The sequence below is a fragment of the Micropterus salmoides genome, unplaced genomic scaffold (genome assembly GCF_014851395.1).
Source record: "Micropterus salmoides isolate LMB-PRFRI ecotype aquatic unplaced genomic scaffold, ASM1485139v1 Ms_hic_scaffold_8, whole genome shotgun sequence".
Taxonomy (NCBI): Eukaryota; Metazoa; Chordata; class Actinopteri; order Centrarchiformes; family Centrarchidae; genus Micropterus; species Micropterus salmoides.
In genome coordinates, this window is record NW_024044570.1 from 17,044,894 (window position 1) to 17,068,299 (window position 23,406).

A 23,406-nucleotide genomic window follows, 5' to 3' on the forward strand; every position below is an offset into this window, starting at 1 on the left:
TGTTCATACTTTTCAGTTGGCCAACATTTCTAAAAATCCTTTTTTTGTATTGGTCGTAATATTCAAATTTTTGGAGATACTGAATTTGGGATTTTCATTAGTTGTTAAATGAAAAAAACATTTGAAATATATCAGTCTTTATGTAATGAATGAATATAATATCTAAGTTTCACTTTTTGAATGGAATTACTGAAATAAATCAACTTTTTGATGATATTCTAATTATATGACCAGCACCTGTATATGTAGGGAGCAACTTATAGGATAACAGAAAACAAATTAGGTTGCATTTAACACTGTAAAATAGCTCCAAATGTATTACAATGTGTGATTAAGTTTAGGATTTTTGCAAAACAAACTGTAATCTTACTACGTACTGTAACAGAAGAAGACATGCACCTGAATCAGGACTGTCAACTACAAAGATGCACTTTCTTATATCTGTTTAATTCTTACAAATATCAAACAGCACAGTAGACCTTGTAGCGGTTCAAAATGATCAAAGCCTCTATTGAGTTATTGACATCATCTGATAGTAAAACGGACAGAGAAACAGAAAATGTTACAATGCATGTCAAGCAACAATGACATCTTTAAATAGCATTAATTATATAATTACAAAAGAAATATCACATACAATGACAGCAATGCATATCCACAAATCAAAGAAATGCTGAAAATATATATGATAATAAATAATCCTAATTGTAAGCACAAGTCAAGAAAAATAAAAGGGAGGGGAGGCGTTCAATGATTTAAACCTCTGGGCCAAAATGCATTTTGTGATACACTCAAAGGCTATCACAGTTAACCTATAGGCTGTCGCAAATACACTTAACAAAAAGGCTATGCATCCTGTGGCCTCAATAAAGATCAGCATAGCACTCAAACATATGAGCTTTCAGGTAATTCGCAGACACATGCAAAGCTGAAAACTAAGTGTTACTGCAACCGTGAATGCTTCACTGCTCCACACAGCCGTTATGTAAAAAGGCAAGTGCTAAAAATCAAACAAAAAGACATTATGAAATGTTATTAATCCACTTATTTAACAGTTTTTAAGCCTTTCAATTAAATAATCATTAAGTGGACCAGAAACTAGCCTTGTCTTGAAAGTTGAGTCATCATATTTTGTTATGCAAAATAAAACAGATGTACTTGAAAAGACAAAATACACAACATTGCAAATCTTAGATGTGTATACAGGTCCAATTGCATCATGAGACAACAGAAGGCTACTTGCTGGACGAGTGCCACTCATTCACACGCTGAAAAAGCCAGGTCTTAAATACTGACTTAGTCCCAATTTATGTCTCTTAGGTCTGAAATATACAACATTGTTCATATTTGATTTGACTGAAACGGGCGAAGAGCGCAGAGTTATGACAACAGAAGGATCTAGCGTTTGCTTTTGCAATTCTAGTGGCAACAGTTCCTAGGGGCATAAGGAATGCTTCTTTAAAAAACAACATACATCCAACATAACTTACATCATAAATAATTCCTTAAAAACAATAGGACCACAGCATGAATGTCCTACCACAAAAAATCTACAGTGATGGCAAAAATGGCCAGATCTTTCTGCTGTCAAAACATTTGACAGAAATTATGCCATTTAGGAATAAAGTCTTAACACATTTTCTGTTTTGCTGTGACTTGCCTTTTGTACATCTATAACAATGCCCATTTTCTTTATATTCTAAATAACATGTTCCATAAGGTGTCATCTCATTGGGTTCTGTGCACATATACTGAAATAATGCCATTGACATGGAATATCGAAACAAAACTGTAAAAACCAGGTACAAAAGGTACAATATAATCAAAGGACCACATGAAGAAGTGTGAAAAAGTCTTCAGTATTCACAGAAAAATATCAACTGAAGTAACTCACCGGACAAGAAGCGTCCTAAGTTTATATACATATGATAAGTAAAATTGAAAATAGATTTTCCTCTCTGTACATAGCACTGTATTCTTTCATTTTCCTCTTCCTTATTTACAAAGAACCCCTGTTCTTGAGGTCTCTCTTGTTTTTCAGTTCTGTGTGGATCTAGTCAAGAGAGATAACGTCAGATATGGAGCCATAAATGGCTGCCGCCGCTGCAGCTTCCACTGAGGACCTCGACAATCCTGAGATGGTGTGGCTGTCCCTGTCTCGCTCTCTGTCTTTGTCGCGGTCCCGCAGGCTGCTTGAAGACACCAAACTACTGGTGCTGCCACTGTTGCTGCCTCCATTTGCTGCCAGCGTGCTGCTCCCGGGGGTGCCTGGCGGCTCCCTTAACATCTGTGAGGAGCTATAGGGCAGGAAACGGTTGAGAAGCAGGTCGTGGTCCTCTGAGGCCGACGCCGATGCAGCTGCTGCGGCAGCCATCACCATGTTGTAATGCTAACAGGACAGAACAAAGTGATCAATAACACAACAACCAAACAAAAACTGCAGTCGGTGCTGGCAATGTTCCGGTGTTTGAGTAAATATACCTGATTGTCGCCTTGGAGAAAGGAGAAGAAATTTAGATCTGTAAAAAAGGAAGAAGACTTTTACTGCCATTTACTTCATTCTGGATATACACTATCAAAATTTCCAGTTACAAACTGATTCATTTGTATTTTGTCAATTCTGTCTTAATACAAAACTTGCATGCCATAGAGAGAATGGTGGGTTGCTGTAATCATTCCTCAGTCAATCTGTCCATACTGGCTGGGAAGCAATCCCTTCCTGATGTGACTACACTGTTCAGACTTACCAACATTCTCAGCAGTGATACACTGTCAAGGAGGCAAATAACGTATGCTACTGTAAAACCCTTGGCGCCTGACTGCCACAATTTGTGACAGAAATCGCTCTTCTGCTAGAGATTCTGTGCAACTAAAAATTTCCAAGGATTTCATTATCTCCCATGTCCATCATGAATAAACGTCCATAAGTCTGCTTAGAAATCATAGAAATAAAAGACATTCCTTATAACTCCAGATCTGGCCTGAGAATCATCGTTTTCTTTAATTTCAAAGTTATCCAGTAATAGTTGTCATCTATGGGTACACTGCAAACACGAACATAGCTAATTCTGCATACTTTTAATGGTGCCATTTCCCAAAATGTCAACAAATAAAAGGCCCAAGTCATAGCCCACATCTAACTAAGAGTTTACGGCAATACTATCCTTTCTACATCCAAAAGCTCTGAAATCAGGAACATTATCCACAGTCTTATTTCCATGCTAAAACTTAAGCTAATATAGGGCTGATAAAACGCTTCAGCAGACTAAGCCGGACAAATCAAATAGGTATCTTTATCCTGTTAGTCATATGATTTATTGCAACTATCAGCACATAATGCAAGTAAGCGCTGTTTGAGGAAACAAAAAGGAAAAAGACTAACTTTGAAAGATACCTAATTGATTACTCAGACTGCTGAAGCATCATATTAGCTTCAGCTGAACTCTAGACCGCATTGTCCCTCATTTCTTACAGCGTGGCTGCACTAAAGACATATTGTTTCACAGCCAGTATGGACAGGATCATTACTTTGATCAGTAACTTTTTCAACACACATTTTTATTATTTTATTAAGACAGACTTAATCAAAATCTAAACCTATCCTTTAAGGAAAGTGACAGGTCTACCTGGCAGGTCACTAGTTGTATGATAATAGTGGCGATAGTCCTGGATGAGAGGTGGAGGGGGGGGGATGTAGCTGGTCTCCACAGGGGGCATGCTGGGAGCTCTGGTCACCGGTGAGGCCTGGCTGTGTAGGTTCAGTACTCTGAGAGGAAACAACGCCACGTCAAGTTAGTGATAAAAGAAGTAACACGACAGAGCTGAGCGCAAAGATCCCGAAAACAAATGTGTTTATGGTAATCTCATTGTATTGTGAGACTCACCCCTTGTTCGGGGGCGGAGAGACAGGTGACAGCGATGGACAGACCCTTTTAGGCGGAGGCTCGTCATCTAGCTCATCCTCCGAGGAGCTATCCAACGTCAAGTCAATCACATCAACTTTTCTGCTGTTGTCATTAGCTGATCCCCGTTTCTGCTCATGCATTTCTGTCCGAGACGAATCTACAAAGAAACAAGTTTAATCACACCATGCTCACAGATCACAATGAAGACTACGTTTAAAGAATCTGAAACATGCAAGCTACTTACCGCTGTCTACACCATTGTACGAAGCAGACACCTCCTGCACCTCTTTCTTTGACCTCATGGGGGCCCAGTTTCCGTCTTCTTTGAACTGGATTTCATCACAGTCAGAACAGCTATTCAAGATTTCCATAAACAACCTGTGAAAACAACATGACATTTCAATACAGTTTGGCAATTTTGCAAACAGAATTACATAAACTTTAGCACTTCATAGCCTTAAAACCTATATTTTGAAAACACTGTATTATTGGCACTTTTTAAAGCTGCAATTCCTATTCTGGCATTCAGACAAAAACAGCTTCAGCTACAAATAAAAAGATGAAATATGATGCTGGAAGGTCAATTTAAGCTATAGAGGCATGTGTTTGGAAACACAGTGCTTTATAATACCACAAAGAAGGAACCTCTCTCTCTTTTTGTATTATTTTAATTATTATACGCTCCTCAAAAATCACCAGGTCTCAACCATCACAGTGGACCCATAATATACTGCTTCGCACCAGATGAAGCAGAATTGTGCTCACCCGTCAATAATGAGGTGCTCATACGGAGCCTTCTTGTCACAGACTGGACACACCCAGGTCGGCTTCTTCTCATTCATTTGGATATAAAGTGTAGCATCGAAGCACTGAAGGTGAGAGCATGTCATCGCTCTGCAAGGGATTGTCAGCCTCATCTTCCCCAGCTTTGACACAAAACAAAAAACCCACAAAATAAATGACACTTCTCAGTACCACATTAAATACCGTACCAGTTAGTTTAAAAATGACAAAATATTGTACGACAAAGAAATTGTGCTGAGCATATAGCAGATGGAGAAGTACTTTTTGTCTAAATAAAAAAATACAGTTCTTAACTACTTTTAAAAAAATCACTATGTAATTACAATTGTCAATTCATTTCTTGTCGACTAAGTGGTTCTACAGATAACTCTGCAGGCTACCAGTTTTTTTTTAATTAAGCAGTGTAGTGAAGTATTTACAGGACACAGGAGAGAGACTCGTAGACTGGTGGTGGCGATCTCACTCTCTGGATCAGCTGTTAATTTCTCTTTAACTGTTAAAGAAAAAGAAAAACACAAAGATTAAATACAAGAATAACGACTGCTGAAAGTGTGTCATATGCTGAAACTCATGTAATCCTTAATTAATACACAAGGATGTAGAGAAACATCATACTGGGACGCCACATACTTCTGTAAAACCAACGCAAAAATATGACAGAGGAAAAGTTTTATGTGTTTGCATAAGGAGCAAAGGAACTTTTGAAAGAATCGTTTTTTTTGGCAGAAGTTATTTATAGAAGTCACTATATGAAAGAAGTCAATTCATGTGGTCTTTTTTAATTTCCTACTGCCTTTCAGATTGTAGTGGCAACACATTGTTTTTACTACAAAAGTAAGTAGCAACTTACTCAGAGCTCTTGAGTGATCGGGGTTCCTAATTCCTTTAGCCCGTAGTCTTTGCAGCAACACTGCAGACGACTGCTGTCGTACCAAATAAACAGCCATGGAAAAACTCTGACAAAACAAATATTTAAAAAAAACATTGAGCAAAACAAGTCACACTGAAGTGACTGACAGTTGATTCATAAAGCTTTGCGTGGATCTTCTTACCCTCCCAATTTCAGAAGTCCACGACACCACAATTGTGTTGGGAACTGTGGTGGACAGTCGGACAAGAGAGGTTATGTTGATGGGGCGACTGGGCCTTTTTGGTTCAACTCCGTTTTTGGTTGGAGGAAGATATCCCTGCACCCAAAACATCAAACATCAGCAATTTGTTTCTGAGCAACTTGCGGTGTGGTACACGGAAAATGTGACAACAAACTGTCTGAACTCACCGGGAGATTACAGGGTTTGCCGTTCACCTTGACACACAGATTAGGGGGGAAATGATCCTCCTGAGGACAGCTTGTCTCTGATAAACAAAATCTGAAAATGAAGAAGTGAAATTACAGAAGCGATAAAGTCAAATGCTGTTCAGTTGCCACTTTCACAAAAAAGGTTGGCTTGCTTGCTTATTTTACCATTTCAGTTGTGTCAAGTACAGCCATCTCCATCTATGATATAGGAGAGCACTTCTTAAAGGATGGCCATACAGTAAATATTTAATTGTACAACTAAGAAAAAATTCATTTCTTTATGTCATGAAGTATACCCCTGGAATTGAACTGCAAACAAATCTTCAAGCATTTTGGTAAAAATTACACCACTGCTTTGAATAAAGGTTTTGCCAATACTGCACGTTGTGCACCTGTACTGCTCAGTAACACATGTCTACATTTGTGTATTGTTTGTACAAAAAAATGGCTCCAGAAGACAAGCGTCCGCTGCAGCTTTCTTTCCACAATTCATAACCTGTTTTCATGGTAACTAATCTTGATTCCTATCTTTGTCATTTATCATCACTTATTACAGTTAGATTAAAAATAATAATAAGATTTGAGCCACTAAGATCGGTCTACACTGTGCAGTTATGTTTTAAGACTAAAGAAAGACAGAAATAACAAAACTATACAAGTGACATGGCTATTTCTGGTTGCTTCAAACTGAGAGAAGCTAAACACAGAACCACTATTCACTAAGTGCATTTATAATTCTTGATTTAAAGTAGACATTTTTATGATGTCAGGAAAAGTATGTTAGACATACCTTAACTGGACTTGAACAGCAAAGTCACATTTGGTCCCAGATATGTCCCTGAAGAATAAAAAGGGAAGACAGGTCAGGTTGGTCAAAACAGTTTAACACACAGTTTGATAAACAACTCAGTTTACTCCAATTGCTTGCCGTGTCATATATCAAATGCTCTCCATGTCATGTACAGGTGAACTTAAAAAATGTTTTGGTCGTTACAATGCTTTCACAGTATTCTTTCTTCTTCTCTCTCATCTCTTTGACAACTTCAACTTGATCGTGTGCAGCATAGAACTTTCTTACTTACATGGAGCTGCTGATCTGCTGAACTTGCTGTGGTGTTAATGCGAAGGCATAACATGCTTCCTGGAACCGTTGACTGTTGTCTGAAGCTAGGAAAAGAAACGAGGAACAGAACATGACAGTCAAGAGGGGGAAACTTACACAAATGACTAGGAACCAGTATCAACTCATAGTGAACTTTCACCAAGCAGGTCATGGTTCCGATATACATATGAGGGACACATTAAAGGAAAAACCTGAATAAAAGAGTGGAGAAATCATCCACTAGGACTCACTGAGTTGTTTGGTGAGTATAAAAATGATGAATTAAATGCCACGGCTAACACCTATGGAAGATTTTGGACCAACATGTAAGGCAATGCTCTTCACCACCATCACCATATGACCAAATGATGTAAAATAAACTTTCATCTTCAAATCTATTTAGTGATGACTGTCTCTTATGCTATATTTCCTTTTGTTATGTCTTGCTATGTTTGTTTTTTCTTTCCATCTGCCATACTCAGGTCTCAGGCAAATTAGATCTTAATCTCAATATGATCACCTAAAAAAACCTGAAATAAAACAATAAATATCTTGTGGAGGAATGGTGTTCATCCCTTCAATAGAGTTCCACAGATATGGCAAGAAGAACTGAAGCTGTTCTGGAGGCTCGTTGTGGCCTGACTCTAAAAGACAATTCATGTTGATTTTTCCTTTAATTTGTCACCTATCTATATGTGGTCACAGTACTCGATCAGTATCCACATGTGGGTAAAGTGTTATCACTACACAGGTGAGCAGGAAGTGGTGAACTCACCCAGGCTGGTTGGCTTAATAAGCTCATCCAGCACGTCGTAGAATGGCAATCTCTGGAGCTTGACATCAGGGTGTACAGGGTGCAGGGCGGAGGGGAGGTGAGGCAGACTCAACTCATGCTTAGGCCCGAGTAAAGAAACAGGCAGCAGAGGCGAAGGGGAACCGTGGCTGTCAAATCCCAGTTGTGCGAGGCCAGCAGGGAGACTGGAGGCAGAGTGAACAGGCAGAGCCAGGTCCACTGGTGAAACCATTTTGGTTGGGAAGCGCCGTCTATAGAGCTCTTTGATCTTCATCTGCACTGCAGGACTGCAACCAGCCTTGAGTAGGTGGAGAGCTTTGGTCAAAAGTTCGTGTTTGCGCCCGTGCTTATTCCGTCCCGCATACCCCAACAACACTTGGAGCTCCGAAACTCGAAGGCTCATTACCATTTGCTGGTGAAAAATGGGAAATGGTCTATTACACCCTTATAAAAACATAGTTTCCTATTCTGATGTAAAGAAACAAGTTTTCTTATCTCTTTTTGACTTCAGACTTTACCATTTAAAAATCATAACCAAATAAAACCAAATAAAAAACTTTTATTGTCACATATACAGTTGGCCTCAGTCAGGGGCACTGATTGGCAAAGCCGGCACATTTTTTACATTTATTCAAGTCTTTAATACAAAATGATTAAGGTGATCACTGTGATTATGCCGGTTGTGGAAACAACAACATGAGTTGAGTATCTGTAAAAAATTAATGGAATCCAATACACCAGAGACTTTTGCTTGAGACAGTGTTACAGGGGCGTTAATTCAACTCAGAAAGTAGTTTGTGATTAGTTGTGAATAACAGTATAGTATAGTACAATATGCTCCCCTCCCCCCGTCATCTTGTTGTAGAAGTCAAAACAGAAGCTTCTTACAACATAATACAATCTAACAGATACAGTTTTTCTCCCTACAGTGTAATGCAGTCAAATAAAGCAACACCACAAATCTTATCAATTACCATGAAATTGGATCAACACCTCTGTGACAAAATTACATTTTCAAAGGTAGAGTTTTCTGAAAGTCCATTGTATTATGTTACGTTTTATTATCGTAATAAAAAGAGAACTTGCAATATGCAGATGTAATCGGCTATCCACTCTGATAATCAAGGTCATCTGTCTGTTAATTGACGAGCTCAATTAGCACTCAACGTGGTCCTGCATAAGGTGTTTGTAAACATCGTCATGAACCTTAAAATCTGGCCTGTTAAAATAAATGTTGTGGGGCATATCACCATATACTATAATCAATAGTTGAGCTAAGAGTTGCTGAGTATATGTTAAATACCGTACAACACCCAAATTTGTTTATACTGTATAGAAACAATAATGGGTGTCAACAACGCAGAGATTCAATGAGCAGATCAAAACTACAATCGTATCATGAGTGTTTTCTGTCAATTAATTAGTAATTACCAACAATAAGAGCAGAAGGTGGAAGGAGGCAGCGTAGATTTAGCATAAACTAGCTTACAGCGCTTGTATGATGCTGGTGATATGACTGAAACAAAACTTTGTTACCGTATTTACTTTATTTTGTGTGTTTGAACAATAATCGCCAACTTGAGTATCATTAAAGCTAACCAGGCTGTGAATAGTGACGTTATTTCGTGGATTAACGTCACCATCACAGCTAACGTTAATCAGAAATAACGCTAATGGAAGCTAAACTGCGCTTGCCTACCAGGGAATAGACAGATCCAAGTTTTTAAACAGACACTGCAGTTCACCCGGTGAACTAGTATTACTGTCAGGTAGCTAACACTCCAGTGCCGTTTGGTTCAAAACAGTGACCTGAATGTGGTGTTCATATTTTACTAAAAGCGATGTGTGGCCTTATCTTCAGGTGAGCCGCTCAGCAGAGGCAGCCTAACGTAACGTCGGCAACAATAACAAAGCTAATGCTAGCGAGCTAGCTAGCTAGCCAGCTAACATTTGTCCTGTCTCCACTGCTCTGCTGTTTTTTGTATTATATGCTTTGATAACGACACTCATTGGGTCTCTACTGTCAAGTAACAATGGTTCTAGGATTTGAAATGTAAATCTCACTGTGTGAAACGTCTATTTGTCAAGCTAATGTAGGGGCTCGCTTTACCTTCAGTTCCGCACTCTCCGCCATCTTGTTACATTAGGTGCGCAGGCGCAACAGTCATTCTCAAGGGACAGAGCGCGTTATTCCCCCCCACACCCGTCTTGCGTCAAGTCCCGCCCTGCTGTGCTGTGATTGGCTAATCCTCTGTTTCGACGCGTCCTTGTGATTGGATGCTGGTTAGCGGTCGAATTTTTTCAAGTCCCGCCCGCCAATAATACGAACATATATTTTAACTTAGATGTAGCCTACAAAGGGAATGCAACTCAATTTAACTCTACGTTTAACGGTAGACCATTTGCTACTCAGCAAATCATGTATTCATAACCATAACTTTATTCAATGTACATATTAAGTAGGCTTCAAGGTAGATTTATTATTTTCTAACACAGGGTTGTATAAAGAAAATACGTTGTAGTTCCCTTTATGCTCCTCACAAAAACAAACGTCATTATTATTATTATTATTATTGTGCCCATGATCTATTTTAGACTACATGGTGGAGTTCTGAGGATGAATTAAGGATGACACAGCCTTAGGGAAGAAGCTGCTGTGAAGTCTGGTGGTACAACAGCAAATATTTCTGTAGGCCTAGTTCTTGCCAGAGCTTGGCCCGAGAATTTTACCTTCTTAAGTTTCTTTAATACAATACAATACATGCGTAGAGATGTGAGATGACCATATCAGGTTCTCAGTGATACTGAAGAATCTTAAACTATTAATCTGCTCCACCTCAGCTCTATATACAAACTGTGTGTCTTTTCCTCATTTTCCTCATACATGATTTTGATGACGTTGAGCAGTAGGTTGTTCTCTGTGCACACCATCTTGTTTCCCTCGAGAAAACAAAGGGTTAGAGAACGATATCAGATATCTAAACAGGCAAACTATTTAAAATGAAAGTAGGCCTATTTCAGTTAAAATAACATTTGTTATTTTATTTTGTTTTAGGGAAAATACTATGCTTGTTACCCATATACACATAACCTTGTTGCTTGTGCCCCTCAGAAATATTACTGTCAGTGTGGTTAATTAACTAATCAGATCTTTCCTATTTCGTAACAAAGACCGAGCAGAAACCCAATGCAATAAGTCACTAGCGAGGGAGCGCCTATAGGATCGCTACCATCCTCTGCTAGCACCCTAGCCAATCACAGCACAGTAAAGGCGGGACTTGACGCAAAACGGGTGGGGGGAAATAACGCGGACAGAGTCAATTCCAAATAGTCTTCGCAGCAGACAGCAGGGGGCGGTGCCGTATCATAGAAAACAACAGGGTAGTTGGAGATCATATGCCTTTTATCTCTATAATCTCCCATTTCATTTGCTTGAGAGATTTTCGTTTTTCTTGTACACAAATAGGCCTACAAAAAATAACGGACTGGTTAGGCCTATGTATGCTCGAGGTGAGTTTTTTTCCTTTAAAAAAGCCTATTTTATCAAGAGCTGCAACGATTGATCGATTATTTGATTATTAGATCGACAGAACAAAAATGGCTATAAGATAACTATTATGAATATCAAACACACATAGCAAACATTTGCTGGCTCCTTAAATGTCAGGATTTGCTGATTTTCTCTGTTTTAGCCTATAGGCTACCTCTGAGCCTCTGAATATTAAATGTAGACTATTTGTGTTTTGGACTGTTATTCCGACAAAAACTGTCACCTTGGGCTCTGGGAACTTGTGTTGGACTATTTCCCACTATTTATGACAGTCTATAGTCTAAACAATCAATCTATTAATCACACAATGAAATTAATCTTTAGTTGCATTTTTATTAGTATGGTGCAGCCCATGAAACTAGGCTAACTTAAGTTTTTACCCCTCATGGATATCTTCTTCTTTTTGGCGCAAATCCAACGTAGAACATACCACACCAGCAATCCAACACACATAAGTTGCACTCACATAAATTCAAAGGCTGAACTAATTACTTGCTTCTCCGATAAATGGGTAAAATTAAAAAGTTAAATATAATTCATAAGAAGGGAATTGTGCATGAAGAATCCACATTTCATTTGATAAAATGATTTATTAATTAGAGATGAAAACAAATATTACATGAACTAATAGACTACTCTTAATAGAATATGTCACTACTTACAAGGTCGCCGGTGTACTAATTTAGCCTACTAACTTCTGTTTTTAAGTCTTCAAAAACAAATAGGCATGGTTTGACCGCTACAAATAATTATATTGTAGGCCTATTTCAATGCACAAGCTTTTTATGGTAATTCCCACCACTTGTTTAAAGTGCATAACATCCAAAGTAAGCTATTGGCCTGCAAAGAAGAAGAACACAGCAAAAGTCAACAAAGTAGTAGGCTAAGTCACAATACTGAGAGGATGAAGAGCAATGGATTGGCTAATCAAAGCTGCTATTACTGACAAGAAAAAAAACCAACGAAATAACAACCTATAGGCCTAGCTAACTATCACAACATACATACATTGTCATTGCACTTTGCCACAAATAATAAATATCATCAATGGTATCATTTCAGTAAAACAAATTTCACCGTATGCAAGATGGTTACATAAATGCTGAGGTTGGAGATACACATCTTAAAATATTACAAGTAAATTACAACTTAGTCCTCTTCCAACGTGATTCCTCAGTGTCCCTAGAAGCTTTCTGTGATTTGACAGAAGCTGTCGATGTGTCCTTTGTTTCTCTGTCATATATAGCCTACATGTGTAGTAATCTGTTTTCAGGGTGGTAGCAGAGGAGATTTGAAGGAGCAGGATCCGGTGCAGTGGCGAGGAGTCAACATCTTGCACGAGAAATGATGTAAAGCGTCGTGAGCTTCTATGAAGAAGGAGATAAACAATCAATAGTGTACGTGCACGTGAGTGTTAATCGGTTTTATACGAAACGATATAGCCTGTACAATACGAATATTGCGCCTATATAGGCTGGACATAATCCTGGCAGCTATTCTTGACAATTAGGCCAGTTATAGACTTCTGCTGAATAGCATAACGAGTTTCTTTTCTTTTGGTCCAACTCGCTGTGTGTCCGGATAACCCAGACATAAAAAGCATGCAAGATTTACACTGAACACTGATTAATTTAACCCCCTAACCCTGTGGAAAGAAATCTTATGTTTATTTGTAATTTAAAATTTCACAGTCCCATGCCTGTGTTTAATTTATATGAGGAAATTAATCAATTAATCACAAAAAATGGTGGGAATAATCAGGTCAAATTTGAAACTTGCAAGTGATTCACTGAATTTAACAGGCAACTCTGCAAATTAAAACCGTGAAGGATAGCCGCCAAACAACCCAGACAAAGGATCCTTGATCTGCTGTATGCACAGACGATTTGGAGCATCACCAGTCACTTAGGTAAACATGTCAGTAAATCTGTAAACCCATGGTAGACAATGAAGGCATGTCGCAGCGCTGCTGTGTCTGCTCCCTTTGCTTTATTTGTCTCACCTCGGACGATGTGAAGCTGCTGCACCATCTCCTCCCTGTAGGAAAGTTCCCTTTTCATTTGATCATGAAAATTATCTGAGGAAAAAATGACAGATTGACATAGAAATGCCATAGATTTGAGTCAGCGATGTGGCCACATTCAGTATCAATAAAAACTTAATTTCACAATTTAAAAAGCTTAATTTGCCAGCCCCCCCCCCCCCCCCCCCCCCCCCAAAATAAATAAATATTGATAATACTTTATTTTTAATAATTTAAATAAAATTTAATTCACAAGTTTGTTGATCTGACATTTGTCATAAATATTCACTTGAGCATAAAAATAAACAGAGTGGATTAGGATATCGTTAACACTTAAATGCTTTAAACTGGTGCTGTCCAAAGATTCAACCAACCTCTAGAGGGCGCTGTTCTCAAGCTAAAGGTACAAATCAGGCAGCCTACCGACATCATGGACAAACCACAACTCCAAAGCTCTTAATTATAGCAAACACTATGTCATGCTATGGTGTGGCAATACCTACATTTATGTTTTATTTTGGACATTAGAAATTAGCGTTTGCATTTAAATACTTCAGTGTAAATTTATAGCCTATTTCTCATTGCTAGTTTTCAGAAAAATTGGATGAGTTTAAATTATAGTGTAAATGGAAATTTGTTTTTTTTTTTAAATCGCTTTTAATTGAAACTAAACTACCTACGAAAAATCTAAATATGCCCTTTCTCAGGACCTGTTCAGTATTTCAATTATGTCTTGTTTGCAGACTAAGATTAGACTTAATAATTTACCATCCCATTTTATTGGCAATTGAGAGTGTCTCAAGTCAAATAAAAAATGTGTGATAAATGTAGAACAGAGGCATCTAATTCTACAGATAAACCAGTTGCTCTGTGTTGTCACAATATACTTTATGTTCATCAGACTCCTAATAGCAGTATCTAAATACAATAAATGCATTTTTATTGTAATTGTAAATTGTAAAAGTAATGTCCACCACACAGCTTTAAGTGAATTCAGCTTTAAGTAAGAGGCATCACTGGGAACTGATGGCAGGTGTCAAGTTAAAGAGTGTGTTAAATAATTTTGTCCTAATGTGCATTTATAAAGATCCCAATGATGTGCAGACTTTACATTGGTTTAATAGTTCTAAATTAATTTCTAAGATGTCCTTATACATTGACATATGTGACATTGCACAACAGGTCAATTTGAGATATTTTTTCTGGTAAAATTATTAGTATCTATTTGCACAGTAGATGTATGATGCTGATATACACCCATAACTGATGAAGATTGATCTGGATTATATGGTCTAGTAATGTAAAGATACATACTTTATAAATTACATACATGAGTCCTTGTTTTTCCCCCTTTTGGATATCTAAGACTTTGCACAATTAAATGAAATTTCACACATCTTTCAGATTTTTAGGATGTAGGCCTACTGTTGATTAGTTTTTCACTGAGTGCTGCTCTTACAGAACAGTTATGTCAAGCGCATCTATTCTCCATTTTAATATGAGATTCTCAAATAGCTTTCAAGCAAAACCGAGTGTGAAAAGAGTTGAGTGGGTGAGACGTTTTTAAACGATTTGGAGGCAAGGTGGAGGAGTTATTGTCAGTTAAAAATACAGCAGCAGTCAGAATGTGAGTGGTCTTTTGCTCTGCAGTTCAAATGATGCACTCCATAGAGCCAGCTGCTTCTTCTGGACATGGATACAGTTTAATATTAAGAATTTTGATTTTTACAGCACCAGTCTGGAGGTTATTGCTGAAAAACATTTTTCATTGTGTTGCCGTTCAGAACAGCTTAATATCAATTCTGATATTTAAATTTAGTAAAACTGACAATTTCCTCAGCTACTACATAGTTAAACATTTTGATATGTTTTAAACCTTTTTTAAAATTATATATTCCATATAAATTTAGTATATAAATTATATCACTATGTAAATATTTCTGTCAATTAAATCTGCAATTCCACTTTTCTCCCTAGAGAACAATTTTCTAAAGATGCATGGGTGTTTTTGGGGAGGTTAAAATCGTAATCCTCTCAAATCTGTGTTAAAAGGGGTTTTCAAAACACCTCTTCCCAGGGAAGCGTGCCCCTGAACCACTTAGCATTTCTGGAAGAATGGTGTCCTTTAACAGATTTCTGCTCCACAGAGAAAGCACATGCATGCTGCTGTTGTAGGTGGACTTGGTCATGACATGGCAACGGTCATGTTTTGGCCTGAATCACAACCACGAAAGAAGAGGAACACTTAACATGCACCAGAAAGACTTTTGAGCCTCTGTCTATGAAATCACTACTACAGTGCTAAAAGCCAAAACAGTGGCAGTAGCACTGCTGCAGAATTTAGCTTACCTTTCAAGTTTTGAAATTCACGTTCCAGCTTTTTCCTCAGCTCAACTTGCTCTAACAGCTGCTTCTGTAGTTCCTCTAAAAAAGCAGACAGAAATAGAGGATGTTTGAGAAGGAAAGGTACAGGCTTTTGTGTCAGCTTCCTTCTAGGACAGTTTTCTATTTTTAATGACAGTGATGATCATTATTTACACTGACAATTCAGTGCAGATCTTCCTGGGCCTGCAGTATAAAAAGAAATTCGTCCCTTATGTGTTTTTGGAACATTTACCAAAGAGTCTGCTTCAAGGTAAAACCAGAAAAAATAAAAGCAAATTGAATGAGACATTGTCTCATTTAGTTTAAATTCAGTAAGAAACGAAATGTGAATTGTTGTATGGTCTGATTGTATTAGTATTAGATATGTTTTTGAAGAGGCTTGTTATCTGTCAATCACTTTATCTAACAGTAAGACACCGTCTTACCTTTTGCCAGACTTTCTATGGCTCTTTGTGCTGGCAGAGCTCTGGCTGGGGCGTCCTCGCCTGAACACACACAAAATAAATGATATTCTTCTATCAGCAAAAAAAAAGAAAGAAAAAAAAAGTACACCCGTAGGCCTATCTCGTAAATCAGCGCTTATAGCACACACACACCAAAAAAATCCTATTCGCTGACCTCGGTGTAACTTACCCTCTCGCTGGTTCTCCTCGCTGCTTTGTTCATTAAAAGATTTCGTTTCGATTTCCTCCACTGTGGAAGACGGCTCTTCTTTACTTGCACTCTCATCTTAAGAGAAAATAAATCGATGTAATTTTCACCCCACTTTCGATTTTATTTATTTATTTTTACAACTAAATGTTTTAACAAAAGCAGAAAAAAATGTCGAACCATTTGTAGTAAGTACTCCACTCTGGTAATTCGCAGGTCTGAACTGATACGGACTGCTCCTTTGTTGCAGCTCACCCCTCTCCGGTGTGTACACCTAAAGAAGAAAAAACCACCACTTCTTTGAGCTTATTCCGTAGAGAATTACAATAAATTAAAATAAAATCTTACATTAATAATTAAAAAATATACTCTAATTTGAAGTGTATATATTTTTATTTAAAGGAATTGTGTTTTCCCCTAAATGTCGAGGACATGCTGTTTGTTGCTGCTGTTACATTGTTTAACATAAATGACAAATTCTCCCACAAGAACACAGAGATTTATCTGTTTAAAAATACACACAGGTCAAGGAAAGAAACCCAGTTGCAGAAACCTTTAGTGAAATATTACAGCTTGTAGGCTATTATTCGCCAGCGTTTCTCAGTTATAAGTCACTCACTTCTGTAAAAGACGCAGCTATGTGGGTCTCTGATAACTGCTTGTTCTGCAGTTCTCTTTCAGAGGACTGGGCCACGAGTAGGCTCATTTTCTGGGAGTCAACCAGACTGCTCTCCTGCATGCCCTTGGAGTCTGAATCGTTTGGTGAAACACTGTGAGGAGCCAAGTCGGGAGGAGTCCGGGGACACACCGAGGACAGAGGCCGGGAGTCCTCCTCCTCCTCCGGTGTTTTATTTGTCTCCACATCCACGTCCGGCTCGCCCTCACTGTCCACGCAGGGGGACATGGACCGGTAGCTTGAGCTCTCACTTAAAAAATCGGGCGATAAATAGCCGGTGCGACACCCGTTGTAAGCACCCCTGTTGCCGTACAGCTTGGCGATGCAGTCAGCGTCTTTAATAACGGGTCTGAACGCGGAGACGTAGCTGATTTTCCGGGGCACAAGGGTCATCCCCTCCAGCGGCCTCGCCTCGTCCCCAGACTTGTCGTCTTCGTTGCGCGTGGACTGAGTGCTGGAGCACCGGTCGTTTTCGACCATGCTGTCTTTTGACGTGTTGGTGCTCCGGTCGCTGTGCTCAGATATGTCCATGTCAGTCTGTCTAGGAGGACACAGCAGCTCTGGTGGGGGTTTGTGCTGAGTCTGGGGGTACGGAGGCATGGGCAGAGCGCCCGCCGCGGGCCAGAACATGGGGAAGGAGTGATAGGCGCTGTCCTTGGTACCAGGCCACAGGACACCCGGAAGGCCCGCTTTACTTTGCTCCCCCATCATACTGTCGTCTTTCTTCTGGCACAGGCCGAAGGCTGGGAACCCGTAAGGATGAGGAAAGAGCGGCGGTGGGATCTTTTGCAGCATCCCAAAGCCTTTACTGGGCACGGGGATGACTGGGTAGCTGCGCGTGCTCGTCATGCCGTCCCGGTTGTCCTCGCAGCCGATGATTTTTGCAGGTACTTCGGGTGACTCTCGGGGACGGTTGGTTCCTTGTGGTTTTAAAGGAGAGCTGGACCCTGAACCACAGCCTGGCAGCGTCCTCTTGCGACTGCCCCCGTTGAACATGGCCTTCACATCTTCCCATGCGTGTAATACATCTATCTGGCCGTTTTTATCGGTTAATTTGAGATGCCGCCTCCAAGAATTAAAATTAGCTGCATCTGGCTGCGTGTACTTGGACTCTGGCGTGCGATGCGAATGAAATATGAATTTATTCGGAGAAAAATACATGTTGCAATAGGAGCACTTGATGCACTTGGCCCTTGAGCTGTTGTATCTGGCCGGGATGAAGTTGCCTCGACTCCCCCAGGCACATTCGTGGGACACATCAAAAGAAAAATTTTCTGGAAGTTTAGGAGGCGAATGAGCTCCTAGGAATGACTTACAAAGTCTCTCTGCCTCGCGCTTAGTGATCATCCCGCAGCGCCTGGAGGAGATTGGCATTGCCCCGGCTCTCCGCAGGATCTCCAGCTGGACAGGAGTGCACTGGACGCAGGTGATTCCCAGCGCCACACGTCGGTTATGTATCTCGTTATAGCTGTAATGTTTCAATAGGGTGTTAGATATCTGTGCAAGGCAAAGTCTCTCCTGGCCATCTATCACCAAAGAAACGATCGGTATTCCGTACAACACCGTCTCTCCGACCTGGTTGGGTTTCAGGTTCTTGGTGCCCGGGTAGGAAAGTTCTTGTTTGGAGCTTGGCGAGGAGCTGGAGTCTCGCCCCGCAGGTATGGAGTCCATCCTTGGAGGGCTGGAAGCTGCAGAGACGACGTTTGAAATTAATATGAGAGTTTCAAGTAGAGGTTTAAAATAAGCCATTTAGTTAATTTGATTTCGCAGCATGGCGGTTCAGCCTGCTAAACATAGAAACAGAGAGGACAGGCAATTACAGGCCTTCATTCTAATGAAAGTTGCACGGCCAACGCTTAGGAATAAAGGAAGGCCTTTAAAATAAGCAATATGTTGTGACATAAACTAAAGTTCATGTTCAAATGATATATTCATCTCACTTAAAACTTCACTTAAATTAATTTGTTTTCCCTGCAACTTCAGCTTTTTTTTGATCCGCAGGTTTCAATTCTGAATAATTTCATGTTGGGATTTTAACATCAGTTTGGGCGTATTAACATTGTAATAGTTGGATTGAAGTCATTACACAAACACAGTCTACAACACAGACTGCATCATAGCCTACTGTCGAAAGCGGTTTCCAAAACTCACCTTTAATGAGCGCGCAGCTTCCCTCCGTCGTGAACGAGAAAGCTGTGAACAAGCGAAAGTCGGAGCGATTTACGAAGTCTAGTCTGTGTCGGAGTATGTGAGGATATTTGCTTTAGGAGCGGGACGCAGTCGTCCGTGCAGCACCGCCTCCCTCGTGCTCACTGTCCTCCCCTCTCTCTCTCTGCTCCGCTGTCGGTGTGTGCTGATGGTTTGTGTTGAGCCAGCAGCAGCAGCAGTGTCCACATGGCAGGCAGACTGTAGTACAGCCCCCCTCTACGACACTGACAGCAATCAAGTGACGGCAAAACTTGTGGCAAAGGCACTCCCATTCACACAGGCAGTCTGCATTAACTATGGATTCATGACCAATGGAGCAGGTTCGGTTTGAGTGTTTGGTCATATATCTGCCTGCAAGTCTACATCTGGATAAAGTGTTGTCTAAAAAAGGGGGGGAATCAAAAACCTAAACATGTTGTTTAATGCAGCCTATAGGTCCGTGTTTTCTAAATCAAAAAAGAAAACATCCACATTAATATTTCATCACTCTGTGGCCTATTGCGCCGACCATAATGCATTTAATTAATTATTTTGCACTTCCCTGCGGGAAAAAAAAGTCAGTGTTATTGACATTATGCACAGAGGAGGCTGCAGAGGGGTTTGGTGTTGCGCTAAAAACAGCAGGGACCCACCGACACATTGTTGTGTGCGCGCATTCGGGGCCCGCTGATGAATAGGACGTGAAGGCCTTCAACACGTGCTCGGTTCCCACGGATTCATTGCTTACAATGTACGCGTCGCCCACACGCGTTTTGACAATAAGCAGCTGCTCTAAAGGTCACTCTCTGTGATCAGCGCTTTTTTCTCCGAGCCGAAAGAAAGAAGATCAGACAGAGGACCGACGTGGACAGCCTTGCGCCGTAAGCGCCGGGCATTCAACTTTTCAAAGTTAAAAAAAAGCTTTGGGTTAATCATCTTCATCTGGCACACGCGCGGGGCCAAGCACTGATGTAATATTGATGAAGGTAACAGGACACGTTTCTGTTGGTCCTATCGACTTCGGTGGGACAGAGCTGTACAGCAATAACGACACTCTGTCCATAATTGTTCACTCATTTTAAGAGAGGAACAATTTGAATACAGACAAAAATATAGGCCTACATATATCCTACATATCGAGTAATATGGAAATGATAATAATTAAAACGTCTGGTCTCCTAAATTCAATTCAAAATGCTAATGAACAATATCAACAATAATAGTTACACATTTTTTTGTGTAGCCTATTTAAAAAATGAAAATGGGAAACCTTTTCACAAGACTTAAAAGTGTAATTTTCTTCTTTACTTGGGTCATTATTTTACAATCTTATTCTATTTGATTTTGGGATTAAACACATTTTATAACTGAGATCAATGTCAAAAACATGCTTACATGAAAATGAATTTTGCGTGAGACCAAAAGTTCTACAGTAAGTGAACAGAGGTTGTCCAACTTAAGGCATGTCCTAACTCCAAATTTAAATAAAGTAGCTATCTTCCATCTGCTCATCTATCCATCATTGAACAGGTATGGCCCATTAAACCTCATTGTCATCAACATAAACATCTTAATTAAAAGTCATTGTTGCTATCAGGTAAATTCAAAGCTTTACTGACAGCCTGAACAACTCCAAGTGGAATGAAATGACCTAAAATGTTTAGCTCTTCAAGAAACTGCAAATAAAACCAACACTGACTCAACACAGATGTGTGAAAATGTGACATGTTCACAGGGTCACTATGAGAAGTGTTGTAATATGAATGTGTTTCAACCATTCCTAGGCAGGGAATGAGAAAAGTAACTGAAAAAGTCAGTAAGGTCATTATCAGGCTCATGCTTATTTTACCTTTTTGTGCAATAGAGAACGGCTCATTTAAAAGTGTGTCTGCATTAATCACAGTGCTGCATCAAAGTATGATAATCACCTGAACACTCTATTAAAATAAAAGTGCCAGCCCAGGGGAAATCTTACCTTACTCTTTAATTGTTTTGAGGCTTTGATAGGCTTTTTAATCTAAGATTAATTTATGCATTCTTAAATAACTCTACATATGATTAATAAGCTTGAAAATTAAAAGGAGACTGAAGCAATTATAACAAGTGGTTGGTCATCACCTCATTAGATGGTATTAGAAAGATGCAGTTTGTGAGTGTGTGTGTGTGTGTGTGTGTGTGTGTTTGCCTGATTGGGAATCAGAAATGAACAGTGGAAGGGCAGAGCAAAATGTGGAAAGATAGTTTGATGACAAGAAAAAAACAGTGCTGCTGGGTAATTATTCTGGATCTCAATATACTCTCTCTGACTGGTTGAGTCACAGTGATTTATTAGAAACTTGATATCACGCATGACTCATTTCAACAGACTTATTGTCAGTTATAGCAGCACCGGTCCTAATCAAGATCAGCTTAAGATTGTTCGAATCATTCACCGTTGACCATAGTGTTGATCCTGAGTGGATTCTCAACTGGGAAGACAACAAAAGAGAAAGATCAGCTGTTTGCGAGGTCACCGGAGAGACGCAGTGAAAACAGTGAGACTTGCTAAATGGTTGCTAATGTGTAAACAAGACATCACTCCTCTCCTGCTCTGATGTTTATTTGTCTCTTAAAAGCTCACCCCTGGGTCCTGACCCCCCACATCTTCCACCGCTAAACGGAACATTTCTTCTCGCAGGAGGTGGTGTGCAATATTTGTGTGTGTGTGTGTGTGTGGGGGGGGGGGGTTCATCACTGCATCAAATGAGCCTGAGCGCAGGGACCCTTTTGTCACAGACAGGGACTCATCTGCCAATGGTGAGCTGTGAGGTCCTAGGGGAAGGGAGGAACAAAGGTGCTAAAAGGCTGTGTGACAATGAGCATGCTCCGAGGAGCGCCTTCAAGTGTGGGACGCAGGCTGCACGGGACAAGCTGTGCCAATCACTCCGCAATTACTTTTTTGTGCAATTCACAGGCCTTGTGTGGGCATTCATGGAGAGATGCAAGGACACGAGCAGCAACAGCAAGGTCCGTGTCTGTCTGCTTCTTATACAGAGCTGACCCTAAGCTCATCGTGGCACACATGTATAGTAAATCACTTGCACTTCTGTTGATTTGATTGTGGAAAACCTGACAAGAAAACCTCTTGCTTGAAATGACAAAGGTTTATTTGTCACATACACAAGTAATATGTGTAGTGAAATACAGTGTGGCATACTCCCAAAGTAGTGCTTAATGACTAATGTAAAAAATAAGAATTTGATTAAAAATAAGATAGTCCTCATCCTGATGAGGAAAGCCTGTGTTGAAACATAATACAAAACTGTTGTGAAGTATTGCTTTTATTTGATATCTGGCATATCAAGCCATATTTACCACTAGCTAAATTGATATCACATCAATGATATTTTTCCAATGTCAAAATTTATAACAATGTAGTGTATAAATGTATAAAAATGTACATATTAAATAATCAAACTTGTGTTAAATGAAATAAACTCTGTTTCACACTGCGTTAGATCAAACAAAACTATTTGAATATGGCTAATATGATAACTCATTTTGTTAAGATTTTAAGTAAAGGTTTGTCAACAACTGTTAAGTAATTTTGTTTTTCTTACAATTTGCTTGTAATTATACATTAGGACAATAGTTTTGTAAAAATAAATCAAAAGTCATATGATGATTTTGACTTATTATTTCAGGCTACCAACAAACTAAGTAAGCCCAAATACACAGGCCTCACTGATGCTAATTCATAATGACAACTCTTATGCTTAACTATCATCACCAACTGTGTTTAGAGAGTATTTAGAGAGTTTAAGTTTTGTGGATCAATAATGTATGCTACAGTGTAATGAAGAAAGATGCAGGAATTTGTCTACATCCAACCCCGAGCAGTTTCAATGGTGTAATGAGGAGTCAAGTGAGAATAGGAATTATCGTAATGATAACAAAGGTCTATGCACCATAGCTTGGGGCTATATTGTAGGACATTACCATAAAGATGTGATGTGTTTGTATTGCTGGCTTTTTGTGAGGGAACAGGCCA

General features: G+C 39.5%; 2 protein-coding genes across 2 annotated transcripts; both read right to left on the reverse strand.

Annotated features, from left to right (window-relative positions):
• Positions 1-428: 428 nt before the first annotated feature.
• pias1b (protein inhibitor of activated STAT, 1b) lies at positions 429-10,038 on the reverse strand. The gene is made up of 14 exons (XM_038706189.1): positions 10,015-10,038; positions 7,887-8,316; positions 7,092-7,176; positions 6,800-6,847; positions 5,989-6,079; positions 5,762-5,896; positions 5,560-5,665; positions 5,129-5,202; positions 4,671-4,831; positions 4,150-4,283; positions 3,885-4,062; positions 3,627-3,766; positions 2,482-2,519; positions 429-2,389 (listed from the first exon to the last, which is right to left on the reverse strand). Exons 1-14 carry the CDS (start codon positions 10,036-10,038, stop codon positions 2,054-2,056), a joined length of 1,980 nt encoding a protein of 659 aa, XP_038562117.1. The 3' UTR covers positions 429-2,053.
• Positions 10,039-12,084: 2,046 nt separating this feature from the next.
• Positions 12,085-18,866, reverse strand: skor1b (SKI family transcriptional corepressor 1b). The gene is made up of 7 exons (XM_038705121.1): positions 17,133-18,866; positions 16,694-16,787; positions 16,496-16,591; positions 16,288-16,347; positions 15,827-15,901; positions 13,457-13,531; positions 12,085-12,821 (listed from the first exon to the last, which is right to left on the reverse strand). The coding sequence occupies exons 1-7, from the start codon at positions 18,858-18,860 to the stop codon at positions 12,724-12,726; spliced, it is 2,226 nt and encodes a 741-aa protein (XP_038561049.1). The 5' UTR covers positions 18,861-18,866; the 3' UTR covers positions 12,085-12,723.
• Between the last annotated feature and the right edge of the window lie 4,540 nt (positions 18,867-23,406).

Excerpts from the sequence above, each read along its gene's own strand:
- pias1b (XM_038706189.1), bottom strand. The coding sequence starts at position 10,038 with ATGGCGGAGAGTGCGGAACTGAAG. Across the intron at positions 5,897-5,988 it reads GCAAACCCTGTAATCTCCCG|GGATATCTTCCTCCAACCAA; the intron begins GTGAGTTCAGAC and ends TTTTGGGTGCAG. Across the intron at positions 3,767-3,884 it reads TCTCCGCCCCCGAACAAGGG|AGTACTGAACCTACACAGCC; the intron begins GTGAGTCTCACA and ends GTTTCCTCTCAG.
- skor1b (XM_038705121.1), bottom strand. The coding sequence starts at position 18,860 with ATGGACTCCATACCTGCGGGGCGAGACTCCAGCTCCTCGCCAAGCTCC. Across the intron at positions 16,788-17,132 it reads TAGCTGCGTCTTTTACAGAA|GTGTACACACCGGAGAGGGG; the intron begins GTGAGTGACTTA and ends TTTCTTCTTTAG. Across the intron at positions 12,822-13,456 it reads GCAGCTTCACATCGTCCGAG|AAGCTCACGACGCTTTACAT; the intron begins GTGAGACAAATA and ends CCTTCTTCATAG.